The 13,306-nt window shown below is 33.5% G+C and overlaps 1 protein-coding gene across 2 annotated transcripts; it reads right to left on the bottom strand.

The window, feature by feature from the left end:
* Positions 1 to 8,083: 8,083 nt before the first annotated feature.
* On the bottom strand, positions 8,084 to 12,841 carry LOC110620412 (nudix hydrolase 2). Of its 2 annotated transcripts, none has more exons than XM_043958785.1 (10): positions 11,787 to 12,841; positions 11,063 to 11,106; positions 10,439 to 10,623; positions 10,277 to 10,342; positions 10,017 to 10,154; positions 9,181 to 9,258; positions 9,050 to 9,100; positions 8,927 to 8,961; positions 8,688 to 8,796; positions 8,084 to 8,500 (listed from the first exon to the last, which is right to left on the bottom strand). In XM_043958785.1, exons 1-10 carry the CDS (start codon positions 11,822 to 11,824, stop codon positions 8,309 to 8,311), a joined length of 936 nt encoding a protein of 311 aa, XP_043814720.1. In that variant the 5' UTR covers positions 11,825 to 12,841; the 3' UTR covers positions 8,084 to 8,308. The 2 variants fall into 2 exon arrangements, with proteins under 2 accessions (XP_043814720.1, XP_021619827.1); XM_021764135.2 differs by having other exon boundaries at positions 8,343 to 8,573.
* Between the last annotated feature and the right edge of the window lie 465 nt (positions 12,842 to 13,306).

Below are 13,306 nucleotides of genomic sequence, written 5' to 3' on the forward strand. Positions count from 1 at the left end.
GAAATCATCAATGAATGTAATGAAGTATTGATAGCCTCCTCCGACACTAATGCTTAGTGGGCCACATACATTTGTATGTACTAAGCCCAATAAGTCTGAAGCCCTTTGACCTGGTCCAGTAAAAGGGTATTTTGTCATCTTACCAAGCAAACAAGATTCACAATTTTCAAATGATTCAAAATCAAACGAATCTAATAAACCATCCTTATGGAGCTTAGATATGCGATTCTCATCTATATGGCTAAGACGACAATGCCATAAATATGTTGGGTTTAACTCATTTTTCTTAGCTTTCTTAGAAGTTATGTTATAGATATTATTATCTCTAGAATCATCCAGATTAAGGACACAAAGGCCATTATATAAATTTGCAATACAATAAAGCAAATCATCTTTATTATAAATTTAGCATTTTTTATTCTTAATGAGAAATGAAAAATCTTCTTCGTCCAAAACATAAACTGAAATAATATTCCTACTCAAAGTAGGAATATAAAAGCAATTGTTCAAAATTAACAAAAGCCCATTAGGCAAAACAAGTTCATAAGTCCCTACAGCTAAAACAACAACTCTTGCTCCATTACCTACACGTAGGTCCACATCGCCCTTTTTCAGCTTTCTACTCCTTTTAAGACCCTACACATTAGTACAAATGTGAGAACCATATCTAGTATCTAATACCTATGAAGTAGAAATAGAAAAATTAATATTTATAACATAAATACCTGAAGTCGTAGTCTCACTATCCTTCTTCTTCTTGCACTCATCAAAATAGTGTTTGCAATTTCTCTTCCAATGCCATGGTTCCTTACAATAAAAGCAGACTCCTTCCTTAGGAACTATTTCCTTAGGAGCTTTTGCCTTGGCTTATTGTTTAGACTTGTCTCGTCCCTTAGGCCCATTACCACCTTTAGACTTGGGCTTCCATTTATTTTTCATGGGCTTTTGCCTTATTGACATTCAAATTTGGATAGGCTTTTTTTTTACATTCATCTCAGCAGTCTTTAGCATCCCATGCAGCTCAGGAATGGATGTTTCCATGTTGTTCATGTTATAGTTCATGACAAACTGAGAAAAACTGTCAGGTAAAGAGTGCAAAATCAAATCCGTGAAGAGTTCTAAACTCAGAGGATAGCCAAGCCTAGCAAGTGATCAATATAGCCTTTCATCTTCAAAACATGAGCACTAACAGATTCACCTTCAGCCATTTTGCAATCATGCAATGCAATGGTGGTTTCATACTTATCTTGTCTAGCTTGCTGTTGGAAAGTCTGTTTGAGATGGACACTCATCTCATAAGCCTTAAAAGTACTCTAGATCCTTCTGAAGTTCTGGGCACATAGTTGCCAACATAAGACATCCAATGTCATTGAATCATCCACATGCTTCTTATGCTTGTCCTTAACAGCATTAGTAGCATCAGCAGGAGGTGGTTCAAGGATAGCTTCAAGCACATAGGTCTTTTTCTCTTGCTTCAGAATAATTCTCAAGTTCCTAAACCAGTCAACAAAATTGGTCCTATTTTCTTTCAGTTTATCCTTCTCAAGGATGGATCGCAGTGATAAAGTGAAATTGTTATTAGCAGCCATAATGATCTACAAAAATATGCAAATATAAATAATTTAGTAAATAAATTAATATTAAGGTGACAATAATCTCCCACTAAAATATAACTCTCAACAAAATTGAATTATTACAATAATAATATTTTAGTGAGCTAATATCCAGATTTCACCTAATTCCAAGTCAACTTTGACATGACGCTTAGAATTAAGTTATTTAGGTAGGTAACTCCTTAACAATTATATCTAATATAACTCTTAGATTATGAGGTGTTGACATCATATGTCAAAAGCATGTTTTACCACATCTAATGCCTTAGGCCCAAAACCATTTTGATAGCCTAATTAAGTCCAACCAAATTAAATAAATGAGTAACTATTACTCATCCTATCTTATTAAGATAACCTAAGTACCTTGCTTTGACAAAATCTATATTTTGGTGATCTTAGTCTTAATAGGCATTTAATATATCGGTGGCATTAAAACTTAAAATTTATAGTTAAAGTTCAACTTTTAATTTTAATTATGTTGTCTTGCATTACATATTATTTATATATCATGGCATAATATATGCATATATATATATATATATATAAACTATCATGCATAGTATCACATACTAATATATGACAAAAATATATAAACGTGACATGGCATGGCCAAAATCTAAAAATGATATTCATAAGCCAATATGAAGATCATAAGGGATAATCTAGGTGTAATCCTATTACATTAGTTACAATGGAACATATCTTTACATCTTGAGCTTGCTTGTCCACACCTTGAAATCTACTCGTCATTGGAAGGTAACTCCACCATCACCATGAAAGTACGAGTCTTCTCTTCTCCATCTTATGGATCTCCATCTTGTGGATCTCCATCTTGTGGATCTCCATCTTGTGGATCTCCATCTTGTGGATCTCCATTTATAAAATAAGAGAAAACCTAGACTATTATATTAAAATAAGTGACACACAGGTCGTATTTAAAAATTACATCCCATATAAAGATAACAATAACCAATCTCATAGGTTAATAAGGTCATGCTATGCACCATGCCAAGACTTCACATAATCACAACATATTTCATATAAACATGTTATAAAGTTATTAGATTAAAGCCTATTTGTTGCGGGAATGATATCTAAGGCGCTACGCACACGGCAGTCCCGCTAGCCGATTAGCGGGCGGGGTTCCCGCTGACAGGGGTCCAAAGGGGTAGTGCCCCTCAAAGCTAAACAGAACCATTAATCACATTAACAGTAAACTATCTTAATTCCCTTATTCTGCATACCAGTCAAAATGATTTTACTAAACTGATCAGTAATCGTTTGATCATATCAAACAATCATTGACTATACAGAAAATAATACCATCGTTTATTAATCATATTAACAAACAACAGTAATGCATATGTGTTAATCACCATCAACATATTTCTAAAACCCTTAATCGAATAACTTGTTAATCATATTAACACTTAGAATCAAAATAATATCTTGTTAATCCAATTAACAAAAAAAAGTATGTGTACTTGATATAGCATAATTTAGACCATTTTATCATGAGGTTATTGATGTTAATTTACACTTTCTCTGCCTAATTTTGTGATTTTAATCTTATTCTGTAGAAAATTGTATAAAGAGATAATTTGGTGAAAATGCCCCTAAAACTGCCTAAAATGGAGCAAAGGAGAGCAAGCATGCCAAATGCAACTTGAAAGGAGCCAAATAAGGAAAGTAATTTGAAATTCAAATTTCAAATCCTTAAGAGGATTCAAAATTCAAATTCAAAATTCAGCTCATTAAGAAAAGTGCCAAATAAGGAAAGTGCAGTCTGCAGAGCAGTTTGAAATTCAAGATCTTCAAAAATCCTTTTCCTTATTAAAGAAGCCAAATCTTTAGAAGATGCACATTCAAATTTGAAATTCAAATTCAGCTTGTCAAAGAAGCCAAAGAAGTTGCACATGCCACCTCAAGTCTTGCACATTCAAAATTCAAAATTCAAAAGAGAGGCTCTACCTCATCAATGCAAGATATGGGCGGCATGGGCAGCATATGGGCAGCAACTTAACAACTTGGGCAGCAAGTAAGGACCTAGGGCAACACTTTCAACTATAAAAAGACACATAAGGAGCCTCTCCATGCTTTTTCTACTCTCCCTTGGACATACATACGGGATTGCAAGTGGCACCAATTCTTTTTCTTCCTTTCTTTATTTTCTTCTTTTATTTCAGCCATGAGTGGCTGAAACCTTTTGTTCTAGTTGAAAATTAGGTGATACTTTGGTTGCTTTATGGATTGGAAGATCTGAATATAAGTTGTTTATCTTTTGGTTATTCAATATTTGTGCAATTTGATGCTTGATTCCATTATTGCTTTGTTATTATGATCAATGTGGCCACTTGATTCTTGATTGCAAGGTAATATATTGTTAGTTTGAATAATTTTGAGTCTGTAATTGCTTGGATTGTTCAAACATAAGAACACTTGTGTAAAAACTAAGGAAGTTGCATAATCTAGCAATATCACCATGCGTTTGGGTAGTTAGGATTAGATCTCTCTATTTCTTAATGCAATTGACAGTTGTTTTGATGCCTAAGGCCCAAGAGCATTCCTTGGCAACTTATTAATTAGTGATTAATTAGAGAACGTTCCCTAATTGGTTTATGATTAAGGAGAGACATGGTGGTGAGATTAAGGAGAGACATGGTGGTGAGAAGCGTCTTCCATCTCCATAACTAATCTATTGAATCTATCAAGGGAAACTAAGTGTCAATGATCAATCCCAACAACTGAAGTGGATCCAATTCTTCAACTAGATCTTTCTCATTATTGAAATCTCTTTATTTTATTATTCGCTTTCTTTTATTGCTTTCAGCATTATATTAGTTCAATCAATCTCAAAACCCCCCCTTTTTACTTTACTTGCACTTTATTTTTATTTTGCTTTCAATTAATTCTCTTGGTCTTGACAAGGAAAATAGATAAGTTTTCAATTCCCTGTGGATTCGATCCTTTCACCACTATCTACAGTTGTAAGATTGTTGATAACCAAAAAGGTTATTTTTTACCGGTTTCGACAACCGCGAGTCAGTACTGTAAGAAAACGATTTTCACATAAAATCTACATATATCATCGATTCATATCATATATAAATCTATCGTTTTCAGCATCATATGTAAATCAAACTGAACAGATTAATTATCATGCCATTGAAATAAACATATATCACATAGCACATCAATCATGGCATATTCAACTTAAATGAAAAGTACAAGTTAGCTCTGATACTACTGTAAGGAATCTCAAAGATCACTGCAACCTAAAATTACGCAGCAAAAAAATAAAAGATCTATGTTTCTCCTTTGAGGATCTGAGTGCTTCGTTTAATTTGAAATAAAGGATAAAAAGACTAACATTTTAGATTTGACGAAAAGAAATTGTTCCGGACTGATGGTGCTGCTTCTGAAATGAACACCCTCAATGGTATCCACAAGAACATTTCCGTCTGGAGTGCTAGCTCTCTCAATGGATGGATTAGTTATATGCTCCCAATCTGCAACTCAGAAAAATGATTACGAAAAACCTATCTCACTCAATTCAAAGAAGGTCTTTCATGTTCACTCGTTTTTCTCAGTCTTTTTATTTTCACACTTCTTTTCATAAAAAAGTTGTGTTCAAAACCAACCATCACAGTATCGCAAATACTAATATATCTATACGATAAGACCTTTTCAAAAGAAAATGAAAAGATCTTTTATCTGTCACAGTTATAGATATGCTGCAGATCTTTTGAATATTATTATCTCATAATAATAACAAATAATTAATATTAATAATAATAATATTTTTATTAATATTATTATTAATTATACTAACGGGCTTTTAGCTCATTAATTGACATAGCACATCAATAACATTCTTTTGTTTGTGACCAATAGGCTCACATTAATTGGTAATAGGCCCAATCCAACAAGGCCCATAAATCATAAGCAGCCTCTAGTAAGACGTTATGACTATCCAATTAATATGAGGATCGATAATCCGATAAATCCTAATAAACAGAATATGTATTAATCTCTTTGTCATACGATATCTAGTTTGAACATAAGTCATGGTCAATGTCAAACTTATAATATTCAAACTTATGATTTCTCGATGTCTAAATAGACTGATAAAACCAAAAGATATTAATCATATTATCAATTCATTTGAGTACGGCCATACATTTCTCAGTTTCACTTATCGAGGGGTCCATAAGATATCTCTTTCAAAGAGGGACAAATTCTATCTTGATTGTTCAATATCCTCTGCATAATTTGTATTATACTCAATCATAACATTTATGATTATCTGATTAAAGACAATGTTTGGTTATGTCAAAACATAACAATCCTTATGTTGGAAACTATAACAATCTCAAGTCAAATGATTAAAAACATAACTATTTTGAGATTCATTTATGACAATAACACATGTAGTGATCTCAATGTAGGTCCATCCAATACTTTGTTATCTAACAAGTATCTATGATTATTGATTTGTATCTACGTATACATAATCATCTCATGATTATCAATCAATAATCATACTAATTATATTTTTTTTATTATCATCATAATAATAAGTAACTAGGGATGTTAATCATTATTATATAACATGCAAATAAATAATAATAATAATAATAATAATAATAAAACTTCTTTTATCAAAAAACAAAATGACATACAAAAATGTGCAAGATAATGGTTTAGGACAAATACACTAACACCCTAATGTATATCTTACAAAAGATAATGGTGATCTTCTAATGATCCAGAGAAATACTGAAAGTTAGTTGGGAAACTAAACTATCTTGTAGTAATGACTCAACCAGATATTGCATTTATAGTGAACATTATGAGTATGTTCATGTTTGCACCCACAGTCAAACATTTGGCAACTCTTGAACAGATCTTATATTATATAAAGAGAACCTCCGGACTTGGTATACTTTATAGTGATCATGGGAATACTTGTATGGAATGTTTTTTAAATTTTGATTGAGTTAAATCTAAAAGCGATAGAAGGTCTACTACAGACTACTGTGTGTTTGTTGGAGGAAACATAGTGTCTTACTGAAATTGGAAAGATAGGAGCTAAGCCTTATAACATACCAATGGTCCCTAATGTATATCTTACAAAAGATAATGGAGATCCTCTAATGACCCAGAGAGATACCGAAAGTTAGTTGGAAAACTAAAATATCTTGTAGTAATGACTTGACCAGATATTGTATTTACAGTGAACATTGTGAGTCAGTTCATGTCTGCACCCACAGTCAAACATTTGGCAGCTCTTGAATAGATCTTATATTACTTAAAGGGAACCCCTGAACTTGGCATACTCTATAGTGATCATAGGAATACCTGTATTAAATATTTTTCATATATTGATTGAGCTGGATCCAAAAGCGAAAGCAGGTCCATTACAAACTACTATGTTTGTTGGAGAAAATATAGTGTCTTGAAAAAATAAAAAATAAAATATTGTATCCAAATCAAGTGTTGAATCTAAATAGAGAGTTATAGATCAATCCACTTGTGAGATTTCATGGATAAACTATCTATTAGCAAAGGTTGGCTTGAGTCCTTCGTCACCAACAAAGCTTTAGTCCTTCGTCAACAACAAAGCTTTAATGTGACAATCAAGTTGCTCTTCGTATTGCCTCTAATCTAGTGTACTATAAATAGACTAAGCATATTAAAGTAGATTGTCACATTATCCATGAGAAAATATAAGAAAATATAATTTCTATTAGTCATGTGAAGATAAAAGAGTAGCTAAGTAATTTGTTCACTAAATCATTTAATAGGCCTCAAGTGGAATATTTCTTTAACAAGATGATGCATGATTAATATCTCTAGTCCAGCATGAGTGAGAGTGTTATAGTTTGTACAATCTGTGATTGATTATCTTCCATGTATAGAGAAGATGATTATAACACCAATTTTAGGAGGCAAATTTGTAGGTGATTTGTACTCTTATCATATAGGAGCTCTTGTAATCTGTATATATAGCTCTATTATTCATAGAATAGAACACATAATTTATCCAATAATTCCTTGTTCTATTACAGTGATACAAATTGAAATTTAAGGATGATGATGAACCAACCCTCAGAGTTAAGGGACAATTGGTTAATTTAGCCACTCCTTTTATTATATACTAGACCTATTCGCAGACCCAGACACCGCCCATTAAAGAAGCTGGGCATTTTCAAAATGAGAAGCCACAAAATATAAGACATGAATAATGAATCAACTAAATAATAATTTATTATTAATCAACTGAGCATTCTTCACACTATGAATTAAATAATGCATTTAACACAATAATAAATTTAATTTTTATTTCTCTTTTTTTTTATGAAAACAAACGTTTGTAATTTTATTATTGCATTAAAGAAGTCATAATAGAAAGGAGGTGGATTAACATACCAAACTTCCAAACTTGACTCGGAATGGGCACCCGTTGCTAACAAATGGGCAACCACATTCGCAGACCTATAACTAAAACAACATTTAACATCAACGATCTCATTTAAAAAGAGATTTATAATCACTAACAATCAAACCAAAACCAAAGGATGATCTAACGGTAAAACCTGATGAATTAATTGCTTGAACAACTGAATTTGAAGAGTTAGAAGTCTTTCTGGAGTATAACTCCACAGGCTAAGCTGGCAAAGGATGACCAGACTTCACTGGCTTCTCAGGTCTCGACTGTTCAGATACAAGTAACCATTTTCATTAGAAATATTTGATGTGGTGAGCACCGGAGAAAACCCAGAATATGTCTTATCTATCTTTGCCAAGCACAGATCAAAGATGTACTTCAAAAGCTCACTTGTCTGAACAAATGGTTGGGCGACATATTCATCCAATGACATCCACTGCAGGCAATTGCAAAGTAACAATACTAAACATGGAAGTTCGTACTATCAACCAGTTTGCAACTTGTAACCACTAAAAAGAATTTATTAGTATGCTTTAATAGAAATCAAATTATATTTTTAATTGGTATTTGGTGATCCCAACATGTTTGTTTTTCCGGATAATTTTGCTTTGAATAAAAATTACCTGGGCTGCATCTATCTCTGATTCCTGCTTCTGGATGTTAAAGGAAAGGGGTTGTAGCAAGCATATGAATGATAAATCTGACTTCTCAAAAAATGCTTTGTGGCTTTGCCTGTAAATTATATAAACAGTGAGATAAATATATTTCCAAAAAAGAATCTTCTCTTTATCCTCAGATCTAATGCATTAGGTCTCTATCCGAAAAGTACTAGCAAAGGTAAAACAAAATATAAGAAGCATACCTGAATGCTAATACTTCTATAAATTTTGTATCGATCTGTCAGCAGAAAAGCAACTTTCAACATTAAATTACATGAATAATTTCGATCTTTAGTTGAGTTTCAAGTTGTTCTATGTAGACTTACATCTGTCTCTTCTTTAACTTCTCTTACTACAGCATCACAGATGTGTTCTCCCTTGGAATGATAAAACTCTGAGTGGTTATCTGCGTGCTTATTGCTTATATACATGATGAAAGAAATTTGGAAGGACATACCTCCTCAACAACTCCTGTAGGGAACTTCCACACGCCTGTTCCTCGAAGTATTCCAGTCTTTTCTTGGACCACTAGCACCTTCAATTGAAAATTACGAATGCATAATTTTAAGAAATGACTGAAAAAAAAAAAGGAACTTCCTAGATATCCAAGTCAACTAGCAAGTTATAACTACGCTAGAATCAATTGTTACTATCATATTGACTATACATAGTGACAGTAGCGGATCCAAAAAAGAAAAGGAAAAATCTGGGTAAGCATATGAAAAAAAAAATGCATACTAAAATTATGTTTTTTTTTATCTTTATTTTGAAGGGTTAAAAGTTAAACATTTCAAAAACTTTATAGAATAAAAGTGAGCCAATCTAATTAATCTATATAAAAAAAATAAAAAGAAAAAGAGAAGAAGGAACTAATTATGTCCAAGCGAGTCACATAAATAAATAACTTAATTTTAATTTTTATTAAAAGAATATTTAATAAATAAATTTTTGAGGGGTCAACTTAATAAATATATATATATATATGTATGCAAAAAAAATTTTCACAAAAAGGCGTCAATTGACACCCTCATTTGTAGATGTGGATCCGCTCTGCATAGTGAATGTGATGAGAATTAAAAATGCATTCTAATGTATAAACTGGCTAGCCTTTGGTAAAATGCTTCACAAATACTTTATTTTTCCGTTTTACATGGACCATCAATAATGGCCGAGTGCATCCATATAAGAGAGGACTCATCATGAGACTCTGTGAGAAGCATGCAGAGAAAGTTTTCCACCACAACTTCCAAATGGAAAGGTTACAATAATTGATGGCAAACGGTGGGGAAGTACCTCTCTCTTTTCATTCATTACAAATGCACAAACTCCCACTCGGTGACTGGCATTTGCAGGAAGAGTATGAGTGCACTCTGGGATCCAGTATATAAGCATCAAGTGTTTTGGCTCTGCATGATGATACCAGAACCGTTCCTGTGAAGAAAATTACACAATTAAATGGGCAAAATTTTTACAACTTATAAAAAAATAAATTGTCAACAGTAGTTATTTTTGGAAATCATCATTGTTGCATTATACAAAGACCACAAAATCACCTTTACAGCAGCTTCAACAAGATTGACTAGCTCAATAGGAACTTTGATCCAAACACCCCTCTTACCCTACACACATAATTGTAACTTAATCACTAACTGCTTTCTTGTTTTAACATCAAGAGACAGAAGAAAAACCACAATCAAATCAATGACTACAAATACCTGCTTTCTCCATTGAGCAATTGAGGCTCTTAGCATTGAAGCAAAGTCGTCTGAGTTGATAGGCTTGTTCAATTCTACAATAACACCTTCGTGATCATCATTAATTGCATCAAGTAGCTTAACCTCCTGCTGCACTTCATTTTCAACTAGGATTGTCTCCATAAAAGGTGATGAATTTACTAAAGCTGACAATGATCAGGTAGTGAGGATAACTACATCTCTAATTCAAATGCATAGATAGCTTTCGAAAGTAAAAATGAGCAAATTCCGTAAAACCATTAGAAGCTGGCAAAGAAATTTCCACTATATGCCCTATAGCCACCATTCACCAATGCAATTAATCATCTAGTACTTTGAAAAGCATTATATATATGAATGCAAGTTCCCAGAATTGCCATTTCCAATAGCATGGTAGATGGCTGAACTTTAGCAATCCTAATTCAACTTTCCAAAGCACTAAACTTGGCCAAAATTACCCAGTTATGTGATCTTAATATAACTCACATTGGTAACACGTATTTGCAAGAAAAAAAATTGACAAAATGAGAAAATAGTCATTATCAGTGCTACACAGGATTGTATTGAAACTGTAAAAGCAACGATTAAAAGAGAAAATATTTGTACCCTTGAAAGTGGAGTTGCTGCACTCGGACCAACGAGCAAGTAAACTATTAAATGCAAAAGAAGAGAAAATTAGATTGTTATAAAGAAAGCGAGGGAATCAATCATATTTATACCCAAATGGGTTATTAAAAGAATGTAGAGAAATATCACAGAAGATCATTAAGCATTGATTTGTAAGATACATGCCGTGGGTTTTGGAGCCGGGACTTTGAATCTCTCTCGTAATCATTTGTTTGGGTGTGAATCAAGTAGGAACAATCGTCGGGAGCAGTTTGAATGGAGATTTCCAGCGTGAAAAAAGTACGCGGTTGGCCAAGCACGCATTCTCTTAACCAAAATGGACTCCGCCCGCGGTTGGGGATATAATTTAAATTTAATCAGTTATGAAAGAAAGAGCGCGTTTTTCTTTTTTGGGATTTTTTGAGAAGATGCATGGAATGAAAAAATAAAATAAAAGTAACTATTACTGATGAGACTTATTCAAAAGGTAATTTTCACTTACAGGAATTTAAGTCATTGTTTTACAGTGTTCACTAAACTTCAATTTATTTAAAAAAAATTATTAATATTCAAATATTTATCATAAACGGTCACTCAGATGAAAGTCCAATCAATTTTTCAACGGCACACATACATGATATGTCCTAGGTGGCTTAAAAAAAATTATTTGCCATGTCAGACACTGTTAACCTCGGGAGATTGATGGTTGAAACAGATCACTCACACATCACCCACGCAACGGGAGAATTGCAGGGCCTCCATCTTCTCTTCCTCAACAACAGAACATCAATAACTTGGTATTAACTGTCCCAATCCATCAGCTGAAGACCAACGGCGGTGGAAGGGAGGATTGCTAGAGCGAAGGTGCAACGATGGTGCTAATTGACGCGTTGGGGAGAGAGGTATTTAGAGCTATCTCCACAAAAATTGTTGTCTCTACCCCCCACCACCGTGGGTTTGTCGACTTTGCTGCCATCAAACACCTACGCGACCAGGGCCTCAATCATGCAGTCTGGAGAGGAAAGCATCTGAAGCCAATGTTGAACATCAAGAACCTCATAAAATCAGAGCCCGCGAAATCCCTCCCTCTCTCTGTCATTACTCATCAAAAGGACTCCCTGGAAATCCCAACTCGCCCTATTGAATTCACATACCAAGCTTAAGCAAGAGTACTTGATATTGATGCTAAATAGCATATATAAGCCCATACCTTTTCCAGCGACTCATGGCAAAATTCTCAATGCCTCTTTATCGCAGGTTCAGTCCGAAGACACTCCCAATTAGCGTATTCTTCCATATTTGAATCTCTAGCTTCAATTCTTCTGTGTGAAATTTGACCACTCTTTGACCATTTGATACTGCTGGAGGATATAACGTACCTCAAATCCTAGGTTTCGAGAATGATTCTTTGCAAACAATTTAGCCCAGCTCTTTTTGGCATTGCTTTCTGCCAACGACTTATTACTTGTGGCTCCTTCGTGAGTGAAAATTACCCTGGATTTTCGATCCTTGTCCTGATAAAAGAGTGACCAGAGAGTGCTCTAAACCCTAACATCGCAAGATTTTCTTTGGGGCTCAAACGCTCCAGAAATTTCTCATTTTTGGAGGCAGAGAAGGACTTGGTGCAGCTGAGCTCAAGAAAAAAGAAAGACTTAGAGCTACTACTCCCACTGAAAGGCTTAAAAATAGCTTTAAGGGCGGCGGTAGTAGTGCTGGTGGTAGGAATGGGAGGTTTGCAGGAAGACGAAGCGGAGGATAAAGAGGGCTCCAGTATAGCGAGGCACTAAATGAAGTGAAACAATAAAATTAAAATACTCGTTTTTCATTCTCATTGGGTGCCCCTTCCTTCTCGTATTATGCTTCTCCTTTGTAGGAAATAGTTGTAGTTTTCTCTTTTGAACAAAGAGTATTTATATAGAGATTACAAGGTCTTGTTAACGTAATAAATCATTCTCCTAAAAATCCGCTATCTATCAATTAGTCATATGATTTTACAGTCTACTCTAATTATATATAGATTATATTTACACTATAATACTCCTCCTCAAGTTAGAGTATAGTTATTTATCATGTCCAACTTATTACAAAGATATTATATTTTAGGTCCATTTAATTTCTTGGTGAATAAATCACTCAATTGCTCTAATGTTTTTACATAATTGGTGAAAATTCAATTTTCTTGAATCTTTTCACGGATAAAATGGCAATCAACTTTAATATGCTTAGTTCATTCATCGTATACTG

Source organism: Manihot esculenta, chromosome 8 (genome assembly GCF_001659605.2).
Source record: "Manihot esculenta cultivar AM560-2 chromosome 8, M.esculenta_v8, whole genome shotgun sequence".
In the NCBI taxonomy this organism is placed as follows: Eukaryota; Viridiplantae; Streptophyta; class Magnoliopsida; order Malpighiales; family Euphorbiaceae; genus Manihot; species Manihot esculenta.